This window comes from Talpa europaea (genome assembly GCF_964194135.1).
Source record: "Talpa europaea genome assembly, chromosome: 9".
In the NCBI taxonomy this organism is placed as follows: Eukaryota; Metazoa; Chordata; class Mammalia; order Eulipotyphla; family Talpidae; genus Talpa; species Talpa europaea.
The window spans coordinates 117360704-117386159 of NC_140076.1; the positions used below are offsets into that span (position 1 = coordinate 117360704).

General features: G+C 51.2%; 1 protein-coding gene across 1 annotated transcript; it reads right to left on the reverse strand.

The window, feature by feature from the left end:
- Positions 1-13412: 13412 nt before the first annotated feature.
- Positions 13413-18464, reverse strand: LOC311176881 (olfactory receptor 14A16-like; the record flags this gene model as incomplete). Its single annotated transcript, XM_084242520.1, has 2 exons — positions 13413-13643; positions 17715-18464. The coding sequence occupies 2 exons, from the start codon at positions 18462-18464 to the stop codon at positions 13413-13415; spliced, it is 981 nt and encodes a 326-aa protein (XP_084098646.1).
- Between the last annotated feature and the right edge of the window lie 6992 nt (positions 18465-25456).

Genomic DNA, 25456 nt, shown 5'->3' on the forward strand with positions numbered 1-25456 from the left:
GTATTTTATGGTTTCAGGTCTTATGTCTAGTTCTTTAATCCATTTTGAGTTGACTTTTGTGTATGGTGTGAGGTAGTGGTCAAGCTTCATTCTTTTGCATGTAGCGACCCAGTTTTCCCAGCACCATTTATTGAACAAACTTTCTTTGTTCCAGTGCATAGTCTTTGCTCCTTTGTCAAAGATTAGTTGACCATAAATCTGTGTTTTTTTTTTCTGGATTTTCTATTCAATTCCATTGGTCCGTGTGTCTGTTCTGGTTCCAGTACCATGCAGTTTTGATTATTATGGCTTTGTAGTACAGTTTGAAATCTGGGAGAGTGATGCCTCCATTCTTTTTTTTTTTTTTTTCAGGAGGGTTTTGGCTATTCGGGGTTTTTGGTGGCTCCATATGAATTTCATCAATATTTTTTTTCTATTTCTTTGAAGAATGACATTGAAATTTTAATTGGAATAGCATTGAATCTGTAGATTGCTTTTGGTAGGATGGCCATTTTGATAATGTTAATTATTCCAATCCATGAGCAGGGGATGTCTTTCCATTTCTTTCTGTCTTCTTCTATTTCTTTTAACAGTGTTTTATAGTTTTCTTTGTATAGGTCCTTTACTTCTTTTGTTAGGTTTATTCCCAAGTGTTTTATTTTTTTTTGTTTCAATAACAAAAAGAATGGTTTTCTTGATTTCTTCTACTTCAGATTTATTGTTTGTGTATAGGAAGGCTACTGATTTTTGTGCATTGATTTTGTATTCTGCCACTTTACTGAACTGATTGATTATTTGAATTAGATTTTCTGTGGAGTTTTTGGGGCTTTCTATATATATAATGATATCATCTGCAAATAGTGATAGTTTGACTTCTTCTTTTCCTATTTGGATTCCTTGTATGTCTTTCTCTTGTCTTATTGCTCTGGCTAGGACTTCCAGTATTATATTGAAAAGCAAAGGTGAGAGTGGACATCCTTGTCTTGTTCCAGATCTTAATGGGAATGCTTTCAGCTTTTCACCATTGAGAATGATATTGGCTGTGGGCTTGTCATATATGGCCTTTATGATGTTGAGGTATGTTCCTTGTATCCCGAGAATTTCAAGGGCTTTTTATCATAAATGGGTGTTGTACTTTGTTGAAAACATTCTCAGCATCTATGGATATTATCATATGGTTTTTATATTTGTTTTTGTTGATGTGTTGGATTACACTGATTGATTTTTGGATGTTGAACCATCCTTGTATCCCTGGAATAAATCCTACTTGGTCATGGTGAATTATCTTATGGATGAATTGTTGGATTCTGTTGGCAAGGATTTTGTTGAGGATTTTTGCATCAGTGTTCATTAAGGAGATTGGCCTGTAATTTTCTTTTTTTGTGCTGTCTTTGTTGGGTTTTGGTATTAGTGTAATGTTGGCTTTGTAGAATGTATTTGGTAGCATTCCTTCTTTTTCAACATTTTGAAAGAGTTTGTGTAGGATAGACACTAATTCACTGCTAACGTTTGGTAGAATTCATTTGTGAAGCCGTCTGGGCCTGGGCTTTTGTTTTTGGGGAGTGCTTTGATTACTGCCTCAATTTCACTGCTTGTAATTGGTCTGTTTAGTTGTTCTATTTCTTCTTTGTCCAGCTTTGGATGATTATATCGTTCTAGGAATTGTCCATCTCTTCTAGGTTGTCGAATTTATTTGCATATAAGTGTTCATAGTAATCTCTGATTATTCTTTTGATTTCTACTGAATCTGTTGTGATTTCTCCTCTTTCACTTGTAATCCTATTTATATGTATTTTCTCCTGTTTTTTCTTTGTGAGCCTTGGTAGAGGTTTGTCTATTTTGTTTATTTTTTCAAAGAACCAACTTTTGGTTTCATTGATCTTTTGGATTATTTTTTTAATTTCTAATTCATTTATTTCTGCTTTGGTTTTTATTATTTCCTTTCTTCTACTGGCTTTATGATTTTTTTTTGGTTGTTCTTTTTCTACCTCTTTGAGATGTGAGATTAGGTTGTTTCTTTGAGTTCTTTCTTGTTTGTGGATTTGAGCCTGTATTGCTATATATTTTCCTGTTAATTACTGCTTTTGATGCATCCCATACATTCTGGAAAGTGGTGTCCTCCTTGTCATTCAACTCAAAGTATTTTTTAATTTCTTCTTTAATCTCCTCATTAGTCCAGTGGTCTTCCAGTAGTGTGGATTTCATTCTCCATGAAGTGGGAGGTTTCCTTGTTGTCTTTTCATGATTTATTTCTAGCTTGATGCCTTTATGATTGGAGAAGATAGTTGGAATGATTTTAATTTTCATGTATCTGTTGATGTTTATCTTGTGGCCCAGTATGTGATTGATTCTGGAGAATGATCCATGCACACTTGAGAAAAATGTGTACTCACATTTTTTTGGGTGCAGTGTCCTATAGATGTCTGTTAAGTCCATGAGTTCTATGTCTTTATTTATGGCTCTAGTGTCTTTATTTATTTTTGTCTCGTTGATCTGTCCATTGGTGAGAGTGGGGTGTTGAAGTCTCCCACTATATATGTATTTTCTTTAATATCTGCTTTCAGAGCTGATAATAATTGTCTAATATATTTTGGTGCCCCTTCATTTGGTGAGTATATGTTGATGAGTGTTATATCTTCCTGATGTATTGTTCCCTTGATCATAATGTAGTGTCCATCTATGTCTCTTTTTACTTTTTTTAATTTGAAGTCTATTTCATCAGATATAAGTATGGCTGTTCCTGCCTTCTTTTTTGGTCCATTTGCTTGTAGGATTGTTTTCCAACCTTCTACTTTCAGTCTGTGTTTATCTGTTGTGGTTAAATGTGTTTCCTGGAGACAGCAGGTTGGATTTTGTTTTTCAATCCAGCCTGCTACTCTGTCTTTTTATTGATGAGTTTAATCCATTTACATTTAGAGTTAATATTGATATGTTGGCATCTGTGTTTGCCATTTTGTTTGTCTTTTTTTGTGATTTTATTCCTTGCTCTATTCCTCTGTTGGTTTTGGCTTTAGGACTAATTGTAGAATTTTTTGGAGTGGGGGTTTAGTTGTGATGAATTTCTGGAGTTTCTGTTTGTCTGGGAAGGCCCATATTTTTTCTTCGTAGAGGAAGGAGAGCTTTGTAGGGTGAAGTACTCTTGGTTGACATTTGCTGTCTTGAAATTTGCTGAAGATGTTACTCCATTCTCTTCTTGCCCGTAATGTTTCTTCGGAGAAGTCTGAAGTTAACCTGATCGGTTTTCCCTTATAAGTTATCTTTTTCTTCCCCCTTGCCATTTCATTATTTTTTCCTTGTCTTGGACTCTTGCAAGCTTTCCTATTAGGTGTCTTGCTGCAGTTTTCTTTTCATCGTGGTAACTGAGAGTTCTTCTCACTTCTTGCATGTCTATATTCGTCTCCTTTTTCATGCTTGGGAAGTTTTCTTCAATTATCTCCTTGAATAACTTCTCAGTTTCTTTGTCTCTCTCCTCACCTTCTGGAATACCTTTAACTCTTACATTTCCTCTCTTCATGGAGCCTGATAATTGTCTAAGAGTCTCCTCATACTGCTTCATTTGCACTTCCCTCTCCTTTTCTCTTTGGGCTCTTTTTATTTCTGTATCTTCAGTAGTACTGGTCCGTTCTTCCATTTCCCCAGATCCTGTGCCTAGTTCTCAGTTCCAGGATAGGATCTTGCTCCACGCCTTATTTCCCCCCTTACCCCTGTTTGCGTGGCCTACCCTCTCTCAGGGCCTGAGGGTGTTTTTGGGGTCCCTGGTTTCCAACTATAGGGTGTTGGTGATTTTTTTCTGGTCACTAGGGGGTGCCAGAGCTCTTTCCTGGTGTCCTTTGGTAACAGTTTTTTTACCCATGGGTCCTGGGGAACGGAGTGGGAGTGGCATGGAGAGCCTCAGTGGCATGGGGGTGCTGTGTCTGCCCTGTGCCACACCGTCGTGGCGAACCCATGCCCTGAATTTCATGCCCTGGGTCTCCGTTCCGAAGCCCTCAGGTCCAGGACGTGGGCTGTAGCCCAGTTCAATGCCCACAAAATAGCGCTTTTTGCACCCTGCTCCCGTGTCCAGGCACCTGGTTTCTGATTACTTAGTGAGGGACAATCACCTCAATGAGGGCTCCTGTGCGTCTCCCCGCAAGCCTAGGTCCCAGGCAGCCGTGATCTGTGTGTGCTTTTCAAGCACGCCCGCTTTTTCGCACAAGCTTCCCAGCTGGCCTTGGGCTGTTTGTAGGTCTCCTTGGAGTCTTTGTTTTCTCTAATGGCACCTGGAGCTGTTTGCTCACCTCAGCAGCGATTCTTGTCTTGCACCGTTCTTCTCCACAGCTCCAGGTCACCGGGTGTGGTGGCTGAAATAGTTCCTTTCCACTCACAGTCCTGCTTGATGCGTAGTTTGTTCTTGTTGGTTGTTTTAGTTTTTTTTTAATTTTTTCCCTCCTTTCTGTTGGTGGGAGAGTGGTGACTTTGTGTGTGGGGGAGGGTAGCAGCTTTCCTCCCTTCTAGTCCTCTTTTATGGCTACTTTCTTCTTCGGGCAGTTTGCCAGAGTCACCCGTTTATCTTTGTGTCCCAGTTCTCACAGGGACCTGCCGCTTTTCCTCCCTATTAACTTTATATTATTTTATTTTTTAAAAAGATTTATTTATATATTTATACAAGCACGGGGTACAGTCAGAAGGGCGGGAGGGTGAGAGAATTCACCAGAGCCAGAGCGGGGAGCAGAACAGGCAGAAGGACCGAAGGACACTGCTGAGGGGAGCAGCGGGCGGCAGGAGAGGTCTGCGCGCCATGTGGGACCCTTGCCGGCCGGGGATCGAACTGGCACCACAGAGGCCATGGGCAGCTTCGCAACCCAGCGCTCAACCACTGTACCACTGGGGAGGCCCAAACTTTATTTTTTATGGGAGGTCTTACTCGCAGCGTTTCCTCGCCGCCATGTTCGATTTTGTATTTTTCAAGGGGTTTATTTAATTTAATTTGTTTTTCAGTGGAGTCTTTAGAGTTCACAATGTATATTACCTTGGTGTCCACAACAATTTTTATTGTGCTTACATTTTTAAATTCATACAACCTTGAGAGACTTAATGTTTATTACTTAAATATTTTAATATTATTATACAAAGTTGGCAGTGAATAGTCTCATAAATGTGTATAATGCTCTGATTCAGGTTCTTAATACGTATATTAAATTCTCATTATATCCCACCAGTGAACTATAACAGTATCAAGAATTGATATTAAGAAATTAATTTATCGGCAGAAAAATTAAAAATACCAATCACTCAAAAGAACAGCATCAAGTTGTCATCCCAGATTTCTAATGTCCAGATGTTGACTTTTTTTTTTTTTATTTTTTTTTTATAAATTTTATTGTTATATTCCCCATACAATTGCAGCCCCCCATTCTGACCCCAATCCCTCCCCTCCCGCCCCCGCCCCCCTAAAAGTGTCTCTGGTTCATAGTTTTTTGTTGATTTTGATTTTCACTTTCTTATAGTTATTCATTTTCCTGGTCCCTTATTTACGTTTTCTAGATTCCTGCTATGAGTGAGACCATCCGGTATTTTTCTTTTTCTTTTTGGCTTATTTCGCTGAGCATGAGCAGATGTTGACATTTTCTAACCTTTCCAGGCAGCCTCCATATTTCCTTTGTGCCTGCATGGCTCTGACCTGAGCAAGGTCAGCCTGAATAGCCTCCTCGCAAGGTGAACTATTTGATAACGACGTAAATATCTGATATCCAGTTGGAACCACATTTTTATCATGATACATTTTGGTGTGAAATTTTCAAATATTGGCCGTCACAGACGGGAAAACAAAGGTGGATGCAGTCAGCAGAGAGGCGCTGAGGCCAGACAGCAAGTGACAATCATGGGGCATTTCACTTCCCAAATTGAAATCTCCTTCAATTCCCTATGTCTTTACAAGTATAGTAAATGATAGTATCATTTCATTGTATGTAAATCTGATGAGTTGTTTCATTTCAACGTGCTTGTGAAAAATGCAGAGTTCTAGGTACGATTCCTCTTGATGACCTGCCCGGTCAGGGCATTGTCCTGCCATCCCGCCCACTCTAGGGGATGAAATAAATGGGGACAACACTCCTGTAAAGTGTGGTGTGAGGTCATGGATGGCATCCCTAACACATTTATGGAAATAGTAGATACGAGGCAGGCTACCAGCTATCATTTTGTTTTGACCATCATAACTTGTTAAGTTCTCTTATTGTATCTCAAAAATTCCTATCCAGTGCATTTTGGAAATTTTTTTTGTAATTATACTGCACATGAACCTAACTTTATTGTTTCTGGTGTCCACCGTCGGTGAGTGTGATTATGGCAAATGCGGGCGGCACCACACCAGTGTTTCCGGGAGGGTCTCCACATGTCACATGTGGGTCCTTATCAACCAAGGTCCTGACTACTCAGATTCTAACTTCGGATCCACAGGCCTAATTTATGCTGTGAAGGCCTCCCTCACTAAATAAAGGGGCCTCTGTCCTGCCCGTGGCCCCTGATCCCACCTGTGACCAAGAAAACATTAAAGGCGAAGCCGCCTTAGAAACTGGAGATGCTGTCCCAGTGAGAGAAATTCTGCTGACACTTGAGATGAAACCCACCATTGCCCCTCTCGGCCGGGAGCACACAAATGGAGACCAGCAAAGAGTGTCTGCAGGTTCAGTGACCTCCATTGTACAGAGAATATAAAAAGGCACCTAAGTGTAACAAAGAGGAACAATCAATGCCAATAGAGTCTACGAGCAGCAGACCATATGAAGTCACCGTAAATATAATTAAAAAATGAGCATATATTTTTAAATTGTGCAATGGAATTATACGTAATAAGAAAAATATGAAGAGGAGTATGATTCAATAAATTAAAATGTGTCTCATAATGGAGTCATGACGTCATCTTCCCTATTACATTTAGGTGCGTCTCCCCTACATTAGTCTCCACATAGCTGACTTCATGGCCTGATTCCTCAGACTGCATATGACAGGATTAAAGGTGGGGGGCACCACCGTGTAGAACATAGAAATGACCAGGTCAGAGGTGGACGGGGTCCCTGAGGCCAGCTTCAGATATGCAAAGCATCCAGTGGAGAGAAACAGCACCACAACCAGCAGGTGGGGAAGGCAGGTGGAGTAGGCCTTGGCCTTCCCTTCTGTGGATGGGATCTTCCTGACAACAGAGAAGATGTGCACATAGGAAATGACGATGAAAATAAAACAGCAGATACTCCAGACCACACAAATGAGAATGGGGACAAGTTCATGGATTAAATTTCCTGAGCAGGAAATAGCCAGTAACTGGGGGATGTCACAGAAGAACTGGTGGACCACGTTGGACCCGCAGTAGGACAAGGAGAAGGTTCCAGCTGTGTTCATCACAGCATAGAGACCCCCACCCAGCCAGGACACAGCTGTCAGCTGCACACACCTGTCCCTGCTCATGATGACGTCACAGTGCAGGGGGTGGCAGATGGCAGCATAGCGGTCAAGGCTCATCACCGTGAGAGATGAAGTTGTGTACCTGCTGACACAACCATCATGAAGACCTGGAGGACACATCCCGGGAAGGAGATGGAGCTGCTGTGCCTCAGAGAGTTGGCAATGGACTTGGGGACCGTGGCTGAGAGGAGGCAGAGGTCCGTGAGGGACAGACTCCTCAGGAAGAAGTACATGGGGGTGTGGAGGTGCCGGTCCAGGGTGGTGATGAGGACGATGAGCCCGTTCCCCAGCAGGGCGCACAGGTAGACCAGGGCGAAGAGCAGCGGGTGCAGGAAGCCCATGGGCCCCTGGGTGGGGAACCCCAGGAGCACGAATTCTGTCACGGCTGTGAGATTGGTCACCCCTGGAGCCGTCATCTGGTTAAAAAAATAAAGAGGAAGAGAACACTGTCATATCCTCCAATATTGAACATGATTACGTTATCAGCACAGGATAATGATTCAATCTATTTAGCCAGTAATTACTCCTACGTCCCATGGAGTGTAGTATCCTCATGTGCGTGTGCTGCTGTGTTCAAACTTTCATTTCCATCTCCTGTGAGGGGACATGATCACACTGTGCAAACGTGTCCCGAAAATTAGGGAAGGCTTGAAGCTCCGTTGACCCTCAATTCTTAGAACTTTAAGAATTACAGTCTCAAACCTCTCAACCAACCCGACTGACTGTCCCTGCTGAAAGCCCCAGTCTTGCTGCTCCCCCTCCTGCCCAGGCCCCAGCGTCTCCGCCCAGCACACCTCCCAGAGGTTGTCCAGGGCACAGCCCCAGAGGACACGGGACCATGCCCAGCCCCTCCCCACCCTGGAGAGCCTGTCCCTGCACCTCCAGCACAGCCCTGGTCTGGGGAGGCCCCACAGGGACGGGTGTGCAGGGAGATGGGGTGTGCGGGTCCCCCTTTTCCTGCTCCCCGTGATCCGACACTGTCCTGGAGCTGAATGATCTGGGTTCGGCGTCCCCGTGCGGCGTGTCCTGACGCCTCCTCTGTCAGATTCCTGCCCCTGTGGCCTCCCTGCTGCCTCCTGGTCTGTCCCCTCGTCTCCTCATCTCCCTGGCCCTGATGCCCCACATCTGAGGCCCCAGAGACCACGTTTCCTGCTCCCGGGTCACCCCCACACGTCCCTCCTGCAGGATGGGCTCGTCCACCCCGGGTCCCTCCCGGCCCCTCTGTCCCCTCAGACTCAGGCACGTCTGTGCAGGGAGGAGGCCGCTCCGGGGCTGAGCCGGATGGTCTGTGCGTGTGGCTGTCCCTGGGGGTCCCAGGGCCCCGGGTCCCCCAGGTGCGGGTTTGTTCCTCCCCCCGGGCCCGTGCGTGTGTGGGGACGCCTGGACACGGGACTGCCCTGCCCTCTCTGCTCCCCCCAATCTCACCCTCTCCCCCCTCTGTGGGGTGACGGAGGGGCAGGCCCTGGGGAGGCAGGATTTTTAGGAGAATATGGTAATATAAAATAATTGCAACATACTGGTGCGAATAATTCCTGAAATTTAATAAAAACAAGGAAATGAATTATGGTACTTAGTTGTTAATAATGTTGACATCTGTTGAGTGGTTTATATGCAAATTTAAAATGATAAAATAACATTTGACTTCTATCTCCTCCAGGCCCTGTTTAAATATTGTGACTTTATTTTACAATATTACCAACAATCCCTGAGTATGGAGTTGGGGAAAAATCCCAAGTTCACGTCCATAAATAGTCACACGTCCCTGCCAGCTTTACTTTTGTGTCAGAGCCATGAAGCCGTCAACATGTTGCTGTAGATGTTACCGCGTACCTACTTGACGCTTGTCTGTCATGTTGTTTAGGACAGAAATGCTTCACATTCTGAATTTAACAATAGGCATTATTTTTTTAATTTCCTTTAGCATTTCTTCATTACGGTCTAATTCCGTTAATTGTTGTGTTTTTGTTTAGTATCCAAAACACACTGATTGTGCTGATGCTAAAATCCTAGGTATTAACATTAATCGTCACATCTCCCGTCAATGAAAACCTTTTAATATGATCAATGTATTAAGTCAACATCGTTGACCATCCTAAATTAAAAAAGAATGTTTTCTCTCATTGAGTCTCACCCAGGCTGACACGGCCGTGGGACATTGAGCACCGTGGGCACCTTCAGCATCAGTTGTCATGATTTAGAAAATGAATAGTTTAACTAGGGTGCTTTCTCAAGTCTAGAATTAAGCTTGAATTTGAAAACTTTCAAGTGTGAGTGGATTCTCCCCTGCAAACGGCTGGGGGCAGATACCTGCAGTCTGGGGGGGAAGTTCCTGCTGCCGTGTCGAGTCTCTGTCCTGAGGGTGTCCCCATGGCGGGACAGAGGGCGTCCCGGCCTCTCACTCCATAGTTGGGGCTCGTGGGGAGCCTCTGAGCACTCACAGGATGTCCCACCCCGTCCTGTGCCGCCTCATGGACAGAGCAGGGCCTCAGGGCTGGGCTATTTGAGCTCTGGAGCTGGTGTCTGCGTGTTGGACACTGTCCGGATTCCAGCCCTCAGGGACCCTCCTCCCGAGGGAAAGTGTGTGTTTACTTGACTGTGTTTATGGGCGCGTCCTGCAGTGCATCTCAGAGAGTAATTATCACACTCGGTGTGCAGATGTGATGTTGTGTCTGGCTCACGCCTCTGTGGACCTGAATAGACAAATGCTCATGTCCAGGTTCCATTCCCCACCTGTCGCGTCCACCGTGGTGGGCACCATCCGTCATAACAGTGCCCTGAGTCCCTGTCTAGACAGCTGGACAGTCGCCCGTCACCCCCCCATGTGCCCTCCATGGAGAGGCCCTGGGGGTGGGCGTGAGGGGGATGCGGGTAGGCCTGAGGCGGGAGGGAAGGGACATGGAGAGAGGCAGGAGGGAGCCAAGGGAGGGGAGTGGGGTGGAAAGACAATGGACGTCCAGCAGAAGTGAGTGACCACCGGGGTCCCCAGCCCTGCGGGAAGAGAAACTTTACTCGTCTCTGAAATTGTGTGTCCTGCGGTTCTTTTCCACCCCAGCCCCTGTCCCTGCACTTACACTAGGACTGTTATTAGGTTTGAATAATTTTACTTTTAACCTTAACAGAATGGAGTAGAATATTAGGGTTTCTGCTCATGGTGTCATATCCTTAGGTTTGCTGCATGACGATGGTGCCGTCACCCATGGAAACGGGCGTTTATCTGCTTGAGTTTCCTCTTCTGCAGGGGGTGGGGCAGGACCTGCTCACTCTGCTGCGTGTGTCTGTCTGCTTCTCCCAGCACCGTCTCCCCACTTTCCTGCTCCAGGGCCTGCTCTGGCTCCTCTGCCGTAGGGTCACTGTCCCTCCTGATGAGGGTGGGTTCCTGGGCCCTCGTTATGTTCCAGTGGCCGGCATGTCTGTTTTTGTCCCCGTGCCATGCTGCTTTAACTATCAGAGATTTAGTGTATGGACTGGAGTCTGGAATGTGCTGCCTCCATTCTTCCTCATTTTTGTCAGGATTATTTTGCGTTCTGTTCTTTTGTGGTTCTATATATATTTAAATAGTATTTGTTTCATATCTTTGAAGACTACCATTGAAATGTTCATTTGGATTGCATTGAACGTGTAAATTGCTTTGGGTCTGATGGATTTTTTGTAATGCTGATTCTTGAATCCATGAGGAGGGGTTATCTTTCCATTTTGGGGGCGTTTCTTATTTATTTTAAGAAGGTCTTACAATTTTCCATCTTTTAGGTTTACTCCTGGGTACTTAATACTTAATTTTGTGATTACATATAGGATTGCTTTCTCAATTTCTCTTCTTCATATTTTAATTTAATTTGTTTTCTTTTGAGACTCTAAAGTTCTCAATGTATAATAACATGTTGTCCAACAATTTTAAATGTCTAAATTCAAGCAAACTTGAAGTGTTTAATGTTTTATTAACTCATATATTTTAATTATGCTATACAATGACTATGAATAGTCTGAGTGAATGTTTATGATGCTCTGATTCAGGTTCTTTATTCAATACATATATTGGATTCTTATTGTATCCCAAAACTTTATACCTGTAAGCTATAACAGTACCAAGAAGTAATATGAAGAAAGTCATTTATTGGCAGAAAAATTAAAATTGCCTGTCACTTAAAAGGAGAGTATGAAGTTGTCATCCCAGACTTTCAAAGATGCAGATGTTGCCGTTTTCTAACCGTTCCTGGCTGCCTCCATATTTACTTTGTGCCCACATGGGTCTCCCCTGGGCTGGAGGCCAGGTAGGCCTGACTAGCGGCCTCGCAGGGTGAACTCTGTGAGAATGACTTAAGTGTCTGACATCCAACTGGAGCTACATTTTCATCATGAAATATTTTGGTGTGAAATTTTCAAATTTTGGCGGTCACAGACGGGACAGCAGTCTCCTCCCGTCTCACGGCGTCCTGTGCATGGGCACCCCTGAAACCCTAGCCCCGCCCCTCCTCTGCCGTCTCCAAGCCCCAGTCCATGCACCTTTCAAGTGCGGGACCCCAAGAACCCTCAGGTACACGAACTGTGAAGGACGCCCCAAATCTAGCCTGTGGGGTCTCAGCCCCCAGTCACTGCAAAACACTGGCCAGTCGCCGGTCCGGGCACACTTTGGACCAGTGGACCTGAGGCCCGAGTCTGTTCCTGGTCGGCGCCCCCCTCCCTCATCACGGCAGCGGGTGGGGTGTCCCCGCCCGTGTCGCCGTGTGACGACCGTCTGGCCCTCGGCCCTGCTCGTCCGCGCTGAGGGGTGACCCCCGTCCTGCCCTCCCGGCCACTGTCCCGCCCCTGCCCCGCCCGAGGAGCTGAGGTGTTTCTCCTGCAGCTGGTCCGCCGGGCCCAGGCGCGGCGCGGCCAGGGCGGGAGGGACGGTCCACCCCACGGCGACAGCCACACGCTCGGGGCTCCCAAGCCCGGGACTCTCGCCTGGTCCCCGCCGACACCCCGACAGACGGACCCGCCGCGGGGTCTGCACGTCCCTCCCGCGCCCTGGCCCGGCGCGTCCTCGCGCTGCTCGGGGCCCCCCGGCCGCTGTCCTGTCCCCACGGGCTTCTCGGCAGCCCCGGTACGAGCCCCCGGGCCAGCGCGTCAGGGCCCGGGAGACCCCGCGGGCAGGACCTGGTCCCCCTCAGCCCATCGCCCCCGACGCCGCGGGGACGGGGTGGCCCCGGCGTCCTGCCAGGACGGGCCGTCCGCAGGGAGCGGGAAAGTCGCCACCCTGGGGACCCTGGGCCTGCGGGGACGGGGCGTGGAGGCGGGGCCGGGGGTCCACCAAGGACCCCGGGGACGAGCCGGCGGGCCTGGTCTTCCGACGCCGGCGCCGGGCGGAGCGACGCGGGGGGCGGGGGGCGGGGGGGTCGGGGGTCGGGGGTCGGCGGGGGGCCTGGCCGTGGGGTCCGGCCCGGGCGGCGCCGTCGCGTGTCCTCGCGGGGGGGGGGGGGGCGGGGGGTGCCTTGGCTCTGACCCCGCAGGGCGGGGCCTCGCCCGCTGTGGTCTCCCCGCGTCCTCGCGGCCCCGGGTCGGGGTCGCAGACGGCAAAGAGCTGAGGCGGGCGCGGGGGAGCGGGGCGTCCCTGCGCGGGGTGGGGGGGTGGGGGTGGGGGTGGGGGTGGGGGGAGGGGGGTGGGGGGGGAAGGCGGAGCCGGAGCCGGAGCCGCGTGAGGGACCCGCCCTGCCGGGTAGTGCAGGGGCCACGGCCGAGTCTGGCGGAGACTCCGGAGTTTCTTGCGGACAGTGAGGCGCGGGCCTCGCCCCCGGCCTGTCAGTGAAGCGAGGCCCCGGCCCTCTGTTCCCGCCGCGCAGGACCCGCCAGGGGTGCGGTCCACTGGCCGGTCCCGTTCGGCCCCTGGTGTCCTGCACCTCAGGGACTCAGGGGACGCCCGCCACGTGGGCCCGTGTGCTGTGGCTGGCAACACCCAGGGGTCCACGGGCATGGGCAGAGGACAGGGGGGGTCAGCACGGGGGACCCAGGGATCCAGATCAAATCCCCGCGTCCCGGGTCGCAGCCCGCGCGGGCAGAGCCCACAGCAACAGCCCGCAGACCAGGCTGTCAGCGCCAGATGCCGGGCCAGACGTGGCCGGGCCACCGAGAGGTCTCCAGGAGGCCAGACACAGGCGCCAGCCCCCAGGGAGCAGGCAGGTGAGCACCAGCCCCGCGGGCGGTGCCAGCGACACCAGCGTTCCAGCTCTTGGGGTGCTGGCGCCCGCCACCTGCAAACAGCCGGCAGAGACCGGGCTGAGGCCCAGGCGCTCTTCGCAGGAGATGCCAGAGGCAGGGCCTGAGGCAGGTGAGCAGCGGGGTCTCTGCGGAGGTCTCCGGGGGTCTCCAAGTCTATGGAGGTCCTGAAGCCGTGACGACTCTGGGGAGGGTGTGCAGCCATCAGCTCATGCTTCTCTTCTGAGGCCGCCACGTGCGTCCTCTTCTGAGGCTGAATTATACATCCAAGCTGGCGCCTGCATGTGCCCTGAGCACTTCAGGGCATCTGGGCTGGGATGCAGGCACCTCACTGCCCAGAGACGTGGGTCCAGCTGCTGTGTCTGGGCTCAGAGCCGCCATGATCACAGGGAGTGCCCTGGGCCTGCTCTCCTGTGGCTCATGCCAGGCTGGGTCCTCCTGGCCCGTCAACCCAGGGCTAGTGCCCAGCCTAGCCGCCGTGCCCTTAGGCAGAAGGACACTGATGACTCATGGAGGCTGAGGGACTCCAGTCACTCAAGGCCAGCACTGAGGTCAGTGGGTGGCGTGACCTTGGGGGCCGCCCTCCAGCAGCAGGAGGCCCCGAGCTTTGCCCGTGGTCTCTGCCAGACCCGCTTCCTCCTGCTGCTGCCCACGGGGCTGACCTGAGGTGCAGGTCACTGTCCTCCTGCCCGTGTCCGGGAGTCCACCTGCCCCTGCCCAGGCGTCGTGGCTTTCTCTTCCCCGCCCCTCAGTGTGGACGGGCGGTGTCCCCTCGCTGGCACTCCCGGTGGGCGCGGGCGCGTCATTCTCCTGCCTCCCCGCAGAGGCCGCTCGTTTTGAGTCTGTTTCCTGAGGACACACCCCGCCACCGCCTCTGTTGCGTCCTTGACCGGGCGGCCGGCCCTGAGAGTGGGCGCCGTGGGGGCGCACCGGCCATCGGGGACGGCGCCCTCTGCGGCTCCCTCTCGCCTCCCAGCTGAGCTTGGGCCTGAGGATGGTCCCTGCGGGCCTCCCTCCTGCCGGCTCCTGTCCCGGCCCTGGCGCGTCTGTCTTCGCTTTTCCCCCCGCGCCGCGCGCTCTGAGGCCCGGGCGTCAGCGGCCCCGCCGGGGACAAGCACGTGGACCCTGACGCGGGGCCGGGACGTGGCCCTCCCCTGGCGAGCGGCCTCGGGTCAGGGCTCAGGCGACGCAGACCTCGCCCCGGGCTCGGCCCAGCCGCCGTCTAAGGCCCCGGGCCCGGCCCGCGCCGCAGCCGTCCAGGGAGAGCGGCCGGGCCCAGCGCGCTGGGTGGAGAGAATGTCCGCGTGTCTGCGCGTGGGCGGGCGTCTCCCTGCTGGTCGCGAGTGTGAGGAGATGCAGTTTAGGGGCCCGCGAGTGCTGCCTCTGACGTCATCTCCTCTGTCTGTAAATACTCCCCGCGGCCTCTCTTCATCCACCACAAAGCAAACGTCCTCCATCTGTCTCCTGTGTGGTTCGTGTGACAGGAACGACCCGCCGCTGCTCTGAGGAGACGGGGCCGGGACGAGGCCGCCCGGGTCTGTGCAGGCCGCGCTGTGGGGCTGCGGGTGGGGCCCCTCCCTTCCCTGACACCCGTGGGTGCCCCAGAGCTTGGGGTGGGGGGCCCGGGGTCAGGGGTCGGGGCCGCGGGCGCACCGGGGAGCTGGCAGCCGGGGCCGGCGCCCAGAGGCCGGCGGGGGCGTCGCCCTGAGCTCGGAGCGCGGGTGGGCAGCCTGCGGCCCCCAAGGCTCGCCCGTGTCTCCCCCGGGCATCGCGATTCTGGGCACCGCATGGTCAGCGGTTTCTCAAGTCACCTCTGACCAGTGACCGTCCACACCGACTGACAGTGTCTCCGGACGCCTCCCAGAGCCGAGCCCCCCGGGAGAGGACACCCCCTTCCCTCCTGCTCAGCAGGCGGCCCCGGGCGGCAGGGCAGGGGGGGCAGCGCTCGGGCGGGGTGTCCTTTAGGGGCTCAAGGAGAAGGTGCAGGGTCAGGGGGCTGGGGAGCTGCTCCCGGGGGTCTCAGGGAACCTGCGTGGTCGCAGAGACTGGGTCGTGTCTCGGCCAACAAGGGAATGTCCGTCCTTCCCGCTGTCCCGGCTGAGCAGTGTCCAGCCCCGGGTGTCCACTGTGAGTCTCAGAAAACAGACTCAGGTGCTCTGTCTCCTCTGGACACCCTGGGGGGAGACAGCGGGACAGCGAGCGGGAGGGATGGAGAGGATCAGTGTGCAGCGGTCAGATGCTGCAGGAAATGACGTGACAGGATTAAGTCAGGAGACTCAGATTCTGTCCAATAATAAAATCAAAAAGAAGCATCAGGAACGCAGGAGACTTTATGCAGCACGAGCCGGCGTCTGTGACTGCTCGGCACGTTCAGGCCCTGCAGGTGTGAGTCAGGTGGATGCTCAGGAGCAGGGACGGTTTCAGCCTGAATAAAAATCGTGAGAGGCTGCTTGCTGGATTGGTTCAAGGAAAAAAACAGAAAATACATCAACAGGAATCTGACCACGTAATGACGTCATATTCCAAGGGGATGGGGACTGTGATCTCATATTTATTTTTTTAAGATTGATTTATTTATACAAGAGCTGGGCTACAGTCAGAAGCACAGGAGGGTGGGAGAATTCACCAGAGACAGAGCGGGGAGCAGAACAGGCAGAAGGACCGAAGTACACTGCTGAGGGGAGCAGCGGGCGAGACAGGAGAGGTCTGCCGCGCCATGTGGGTTTCTCCCTGGCCGGCCGGGAATCAAACCCGCACTGCAGAGGCTGCGCACAGCTTCAGAGCGTGGCGCTCAACCCGCTGTGCCACCAGGGAGGCCGTGTGCTCTCGTGCTCTCACTGAAACGAATATTACTGTGAGTGATTTTCTAGCGCAGGTTTCATTCTGAAATTTGCATGGACGAGTCATGTCTGGTGATTTACTACATTTTATTATCACAGATAGTTTCATGAACCAAATGTGCCCATCGGTCAGGAGAGCTTGGAGACCCAGTGACCTGCTCCAGAGAGGAGAAACGTCACCCCAGCTCACGTTCTCACTGTTAGGGAACAATGTGAGCTCCTCCGGCGTGCAGTGCAGATGTAGGATTATTAAAAAAAATGGCAAATATTGTCAAGCTTTAGTTTGCATAATGTTTTCCATAATAAAAATTAATATAGTTCCCAAGTGGAAGAAAAGTGAACTAAAGTGTAATCTACACAAAAATTGAGAAGAAGACCCGGTAGAGGATGAAGATCCTATCTGGAAAACTAAGCAAACTAAAAACAAATTAAACAATTAAAATTTATAAACTTTTAATAGTTATGTTGCTCTTCAAAGATAATTCATCTAACTTTACTTTTGGAAACACCACATCGAGGGGTGAGTCACGTTGGCATCCAAACAGGCATCACAGAAATTAGCATTCCACCCATTCCAGGTTTCACTCACAGATTCCCACTAACCAAGGAAGTGTCCATCCTTCCACCTCTGGCAGAGTCAGGTGGGGTTTCCCTTTGTCCTTGGAGCAGCAACAGGAACTTCTCCTAGAGGAAGACGCCCCGTGAGGAATCGTGAGGGACGGGGCCCACTCAACCTCTCCCCTGCCATCAACGAGGACGAGGCCCTCGGTGGAGACACACATAGGCTGTGGGACCCGAGCCCCAGGACTGGGTCCCGTGGCCATGGGGTCCTGAGGACAGACCCCTTTACCACTGCTCACGTTATGTAAATGTTGGTGAATGTAAGTTCTAGGACATTCTCTCTGCACCAAATACAAGTTTTAACCACGAGCTGGATTCAGTTTATGAACATCACACAGGGAGGGCTTGGGGGAAGGATGCAGCAATTTAGGAAACAGGAGTATAGTGAGGATTATGAGAATATGAATTTGTGACAAGGGGATAATCCTAATGCAAGAAATTGATGCTTGTAAATGATGACATCTAAGAGTTAGGGGGGAAAAGCTGAATTAATGAGGGGTTATAATTATAGATTGTGATATCTCACATCTTGGAGTATTGGCCCTTCATCAGTCTCCTCACAGCCGACTTCATGGCTTGGTTCCTCAGACTGTAGATGACGGGATTAAAGGTGGGGGGCACCACCGTGTAGAACATAGAAATGACCAGGTCAGACATGGACGGGGTCTCTGAGGTCGGCTTCAGATGAGCAAAGCATCCAGCGGAGAGAAACAGCACCACAACCAGCAGGTGGGGAAGGCAGGTGGAGTAGGCCTTGGCCTTCCCTTCTGTGGATGGGATCTTCCTGACCGCAGAGAAGATATGGACGTAGGAAATGACGATGAAAATAAAATAGCAGATACCCCAGACCACACTGATGAGAATGGGGACAAGTTCACTCATTAAATTTTCTGAGCATGAAATAGCCAATAACTGGGGGATGTCACAGAAGAACTGGTGGACCACGTTGGACCCACAGTAGGACAAGGAGAAGGTTCCAGCTGTGTTCATCACAGCATAGAGACCCCCACCCAGCCAGGACACAGCTGTCAGCTGCACACACCTGTCCCTGCTCATGATGACCTCATAGTGCAGGGGGTGGCAGATGGCAGCATAGCAGTCAAGGCTCATTGCTGTGAGCAGGTGAAACTCTGCAGTACCTGACATAACCATCATGAAGAGCTGGACGACACAGCCCGGGAAGGAGATGGAGCTGCTGTGCCTCAGAGAGTTGACGATGGACTTGGGGACCGTGACTGAGATGAGGCAGAGGTCCGAGAAGGACAGACCCCTCAGGAAGAAGTACATGGGGGTGTGGAGGTGCCGGTCCAGGGTGGTGATGAGGACGATGAGCCCGTTCCCCAGCAGGGCGCACAGGTAGACCAGGGAGAAGAGCAGCGGGTGCAGGAAGCCCATGGCCCCCTGGGTGGGGAACCCCAGGAGGATGAATTCTGTCACGGCCGTGAGATTGGTCACCCCTGGAGCCGTCATCTTAACAGAAGAGGAAAGAGCAGCAAAATCTTAATTCTTCCAATATTGAAAATAGAATGGGTTATCAACACAAGATAATAACTGAATGTATTTTCTACATGATTTTTCCTTCCAGTTGTATGGACACTAATATCATCTATGTCTGCTCTTCCATTCAACCCATTTATTTCCACCTCATGTGAATATGTCATTATACACTCTCCACATAAGTCCTAAAAATGGGTGAAAACTGAAAATTTCAACTGTCCCCTGCAAAACTTGAAAAAATTAGAATCTCATACCTGTCAAAAAAGTCAATAGACAAAGCTCCCCCACAATCCCACAGGCCCGCGGCTCCCCCTCCTGCCCAGGCCCCAGCGTCTCCGCCCAGCACACCTCCCAGAGGTTGTCCAGGGCACAGCCCCAGAGGACACGGGACCCTGCCCAGCCCCTCCCCACCCTGGAGAGCCTGTCCCTGCTCCTCCAGCACAGCCCTGGTCTGGGGAGGCCCCACAGGGACGGGTGTGCAGGGAGATGGGGTGTGCGGGTCCCCGTTTTCCTGCTCCCCAGGACCCGACACTATCCTGGAGCTGAATGATCTGGGCTTGGCGTCCCCGTGCGGCGTGTCCTGACGCCTCCTCTGTCAGATTCCTGCCCCTGTGGCCTCACGGCTGCCTCCTGGTCCGTCCCCTCGTCTCCTCATCTCCCTGCCCCTGACGCCCCACATCTGAGGCCCCAGAGACCACGTTTCCCGCAGAGTCTCCTCCCGGGTCACCCCCACACGTCCCTCCTGCAGGACGGGCTCGTCCACCCCGGGTCCCTCCCGGCCCCTCTGTCCCCCTCAGGCTCAGGCACGTCTGTGCAGGGAGGAGGCCGCTCCGGAGCTGAGCCGGACGGTCTGTGCGTGTGGCTGTCCCTGCCGGTCCCAGGGCCCCGGGTCCCCCGGGTGCGGGTTTGTTCCTCCCCCCAGGCCCGTGCGTGAGTGGGGACGCCTGGACACAGCGCAGCTCAGCCCACTCTCCTCCCTGCCAATCTTATCCTCTTCTCTTTCTGTGAGGCCAGGCCCTGGGGAGGGCAGGATTTTTTTCGAGAACATAGTATACATAATAATTGCAATGCATTGGGGAGAATAATTCCAATATTTAATAAAAAGAAGAAAATAAATCAGGGTACGTGGAGGTTAAGTATGTGTATCTGGTTATTAATAATGTCACATCTGATGTGTGACTTTAAATACATATTTAGAATGGATAAAATATCATTTGTCGTATATGTTCTCCAGGCCCTGTTTAAATACCATGATTTTATTTTAAAAAATCACTAACAATCCCTGCGTGAGGGAGCTGGCTAAAATCCGAAGTTCACGTCCATAAATAGTCACACTTCCCTGCCAGCCTCACGTTCCTGTCAGAGGCATGAATTGGTCAACATGTTGCTGACAAGTTATTGAATTTCTACCTGACTCACATCTGTCATCATGTTCAGGAGAAAAGGCACAACATTCTGAATCGAATAATAAGTGTAATTTTTAATTCCCTCTGGAATGTCTTCATCAGCATCCAATTCTATTAACTGCTGTGATTTTATTCAGCTCCCAGAACCCACCGAGTGTGCCGATGCTCATCCCGGGTGTGCGGCAGAAATCGTCACGGCTCCCATGTATTAAAATCTATGTTCAGTGTTTTAAAAGTCAGTATCTTTGAGCATTGTAATTACAAGAGAAGATGTTTTCTCTCACCGAGTCTCACCCAGGCTGACAGGGCAGCGGGACATGACGACTTGGGCCCCGTCAGCATTAGTTGTCGTGATTTACAAAGTGAATCGTTTAACTGCGGCGCGTTCTCCAGTCTAACATGAGGCGTGACATCTGAAAACCCTCAAGTGTGAGTGGATTCTCCCCTGCACACGGCTGGGGGCAGATACCTGCAGTCTGGGGGGGAAGTTCCCGCTGCCCTGTCCTGTCTCTCCTGAGGGTGTCCCCATGGCAGGACAGAGGGAGTCCCGGCCTCTCACTCCATGGTCGGGGCTCGTGGGGAGCCTCTGAGCACTCACAGGATGTTGCACCCCGTCCTGCGCCGCCTCCTGGACAGAGCAGGGCCTCAGGGCTGGGCTATTTGAGCTCTGGAGCTGGTGTCTGCGTGTTGGACACTGTCCGGATTCCAGCCCTCAGGGACCTTCCTCCCGAGGGAAAGTGTGTGTTTACTTGACTGTGTTAATGGGCGTGTCCTGCAGTGCGTCTCAGCGAGTAATTATCACACTCAGTGTGCAGATGTGATGTTGTGTCTGGCTCACGCCTCTATGGACATGAATAGACAAATGCTCATGTCCAGGTTCCATTCCCCACCTGTCGCGTCCGCCGTGGTGGGCACCATCCGTCATAACAGTGCCCTGAATCCCTGTCTAGACAGCTGGACAGTCGCCCATCACCCACCGTGTGCCCTTCAAGGAGAGGCCCTGGGGATGGGCGTGAGGGGGATGCGGGAAGGCCTGAGGCGGGAGGGAAGGGACTTGGAGAGAGGCAGGAGGGAGCCCAGGGAGGGAGAGTGGGTGGAAAGACAATGGACGTCCAGCAGAAGTGAGTGACCACCGGGGTCCCCAGCCCTGCGGGAAGAGAAACTTTACTCGTCTCTGAAATTGTGTGTCCTGCGGTTCTTTTCCACCCCAGCCCCTGTCCCTGCACTGACATTAGGACTGTTATTAGGTTTGAATAATTTTACTTTTAACCTTAACAGAATGGAGTAGAATATTAGGGTTTCTGCTCCTGTTGTCATCTGCTTAGGTTTGCTGCATGACGGTGGTGCCGTCACCCAGGGAAACAGGCGTTTATCTGCTTGAGTTTCCTCTTCTGCAGGGGGTGGGGCAGGACCTGCTCACTCTGCTGCATGTGTCTGTCTGCTTCTCCCAGCACCGTCTCCCCACTTTCCTGCTCCAGGGCCTGCTCTGGCCCCTCTGCCGAAGGGTCACTGTCCCTCCTGATGAGGGTGGGTTCCTCGGCCTCATTATTTTCCACAGGTCTGTGTGTCTGTTTTTCTCCAGCACCATGCTGTTTTGATTATTAGAGCTTTATTGCATGGACTGGAGTCTGAAGGTGTGCTTTCTCCTTTCTTACTTTTTTGTCAAGACAGTTTTGGCTGTTTGGGGTCTTTTTATTTTTTTATTTATATTTATTTATTTATTTGTCTATTTATTTATTTATTTATTTACACAAGCACTGGGGACAGTCAGAAGTGTGGGAGGGTGCGAGAATTCACCAGAGCCAGAGCGGGGAGCAGAGCAGGCAGAAGGACCGAAGGACACTGCTGAGGGGAGCAGCGGGCGGCAGGAGAGGTCTGCGCGCCATGGGGGACCCTCCTCCGGTGGCCGGGGAGCAGCCGGGGATCGAACCGGCGCTGCAGAGGCCGTGGGCAGCTTCGCAACCCAGCGCTCAACCGCTGCGCCACTGGGGAGGCCCGTGCTTGCGGTCTTTTTAGTTCCATATGCTTTTCTGTAATGTTCGCTTCCTTTGTGCGAAAATGCCTTTGAAATTTTCACTTGGATTCCATGAATCTGTAATTGCGTTGAGTCCGATGGCTATTTTGTAATCCTGATTCTTCCTGTCCATGAGGAGGGCTTATCACTTCCTTTTTTGTGTGTTTCCTATTTATTCTAAGAATGTATTACAATTTTCTGGGTGTCTTCACTTACTTTTTAGGGTGACTCCTAGGTAATTTTGGGATTACATGTAAGGTTGCCTTCTCAAATCCTCTCTTCTGATTCCTCTTTGCACATAAGAAGGCAACTGATGTTAATGAGTTGATTTTGAACTTTTGAAGTACACTGAAGTGGCTTATTTAATTTAATTTGTTTTTTCAGTGGCGTCTTTACAGTTCTCAGTGTACATTACCTTGGTGTCCACAACAATTTTCATTTGCTTACATTTTTATATTCATGCAACCTCGAGACGTGCAATGTTTATACTTAAATATTTTAATAATGTTATACCAAGTTGGCAATGAACCGTCTCATAACTATGTATAATGCTCTGACTCAGGTTCTTAATACATATATTAAATTCTCATTATATCCCGCCAGTGAACTATAACAGTATCAAGAATTGATAATAAGAAATTAATTTATCGGGGCCTCCCCGGGGGCGCAGCGGCTGAGCGCTGGGAGGCGAAGCTGCCCGCGGCCTCTGCAGCGCCGGTTCGATCCCCGGCTGCTCCCCGGCCACCGGAGGAGGGTCCCGCATGGCGCGCAGACCTCTCCTGCCGCCCGCTGCTCCCCTCAGCAGTGTCTTCCGCCCTTCTGCCTGCGCGGCGCCGTCTCCCGCCGGCCGAGGGTGGTCTGGATGGTCAGCGCGGGTCCCTCCCCGGCTCCTGTCCAGTCCGCCCTGGGCCCGCGGCCCCGGCCCCGCCCGGACTCCTGACATGGCCAGACGCGCCCCTGCCCGGCGCCCTCGCCCCGCCCGGCCCCGCCGCCGCCTCAGCCCGGCCCCCCCAGTAGCCGTGCCCAGGAGAGCGGCCGGCCCGCGGGGGGGGGGGGGGGCTGGTGTCACGTGGCGGGAGGGGACTAGCTTGGGCTGGGTCCCGCCTGTGGAGGCATCTCCGGTGTGTGGTGACACCCCGCGCCTCCCCCGTCCCGGGAGAAACGGCCTCCGCGTTGTCCCCGCGCGGCCCGCGGGACGGGGGACACTCGCCTTGTCAGGCGTGTGATGTCACAATCTTCTCCCGGCGCAGGGGCCCATTTTGGGGATGGCGTCTTCAGAGGCACAGAAGCTCTCCGGTGTGGGGGCACTTGTTCCCACGGGCTCTTCTTCCCTGGTCCTTGGCGTGTGTCCCCAAGTTCACCTGTGGGGTGAGTGTGCAGAGGGCAGCCCCTGAGTGTTCCTGCTGGTGTGTTAAGGGTTTGTCTAATGCAAATTTTTAACCCCCTCCAAACTGTTCTAATAATAAGGAAAATAGAAATCCAAGCTGTTGTCAGCTGTGAGCAGGGACCAATCCAGAGACTGGACACAGCAAAAAGGTGAGGGAGGGGGAGAAAAGGCCTCTCCCCTGTCCTGGGAGTGGCGTGGAGACGTCTTCAGACACTGACACCAGGACAAGCACAGGATGGAGCAACCTCATCCGGGTATTTGTCCCCGATGCGCAGACTCTACCGTGCAGACCACGCACACCTGTGTTCCCAGCAGCGCCGTCCACCGTTGCCAGCCGTGGCCCCACCCAAGTGCCAGGGACAGAGGAGAGAATATACGATGTGCGTCCACACTCTGTGGAATACCTCACGGCTATTAAAGAGGCGAACTAGTGTCCTTAGGGACCAAAGTGGACGTTGGAGAGCGTATGCTAGTGAGAGAAGTCAAAAAGTGAAAGACGTTGGCTGGTCTCACCCATCTGTGGATTATGATATAAAAGCCAACAGTTAAAAAATTATAGCGGCAAACAGCACAAGGAAATGTTGGACTGAGTGCAAAAATTTGCTCTTTACCTGACAGAACAGGGGAGGAGATAGGAGTGTGGACGGAGGGGCCGGACACTGCAGGGCATTTAGTAGATTCCGAGTGGATACTGGTGCTCGTGGGGGGGGGGGTGAAGACTGACCCACGGTGAAAACAGTAAAAAGTCTAAATGAGTCTACTCCTTTGATAAGAACAAATGACAAATTTAATGTGACGTTGCAATGAAACACTCATGGTAAAGATCCCTTCTCACAGACACTCACTGCATTTGTTCAAGGAGAAGCAGAAAATACATCACGAGGAATCTGACCACGGCATGATGTCATACCCCAAGGTCATGGCTCTTTGCTCTCGGGCTGTCACTGCAATGAGCGTTACTGTGAGTGATTTTCTAGCACAGGTTTCATTCTGAAATTTGAATGGATGAGTCATGTCTGGTGATTAACTACATTTTATTATCATAAATAGTTTCATGGACAAAATGTGCTCATCGGTCAGGAGAGTGACCTGCTCCCAGGGTGGAGCAACGTCACCCCCAACTCACGTTCTCACTGTCAGGGAAACAAGAAAGAGAACCTCTGTGACTGCAGTGCAGATGTGTGGAATTATTTTAAAAAATTGCAAATATCACTGAGCTTGAGTTTGTATAATATTTTACATCATAAAAAAAAAAAAACAAAACACAGTTCCCAAGTGGAAGAAAAGTGAATTTAAGTGTAATCTAGAAGAGGGTGGTCGAGGATCAAGATACGATCTGGAAAAGTAAGGGAACCTGAAAATCAGCACAATGACAAGTTACAGATTTTAAACTTTTAAGTAGAAACGCAGTCTTCAAAGATAATTCATTCAACTTTACTTCTGAAAAGGTCACATCGAGGGGTGAGTCACGCTGGCATCCAAACAGGCATCACAGAAATTAACATTCCACCCATTCCAGGTTTCACTCACAGATTCCCACTAACCAAGGAAGCGTCCATCCTTCCACCTCTGGCAGAGTCAGGTGGGGTTTCCTTTTGTCCTTGGAGCAGCAACAGGAACTTCTCCTAGAGGAAGACGCCCCGTGAGGAATCGTGAGGGACGGGGCCCACTCAACCTCTCCCCTGCCATCAACGAGGACAAGGCGCTCGGTGGAGACACACACAGGCTGTGGGACCCGAGCCCCAGGACTGGGTCCCGTGGCCATGGGGTCCTGAGGACAGACCCCTTTACCACTGCTCACGTTATGTAAATGTCGGTGAATGTGAGTTCTAGAACATTCTTTCTGCACCAAATACAAGTTTTAACCATGAGCTGGATTCAGTTTATATACATCACACAGGGAGGGCTTGGGGGAAGGATGCAGCAATTTAGGAAACAGGAGTGTAGTGAGGATTATGAGAATATGAATTTGTGACAAGGGGATAATCCTAATGCAAGAAATTGATGCTTATAAATGATGACATGTAAGAGTTAGGGGGAAAAGCTGAATTAATGAAGGTTGATAATTGTAGATTGTGATATC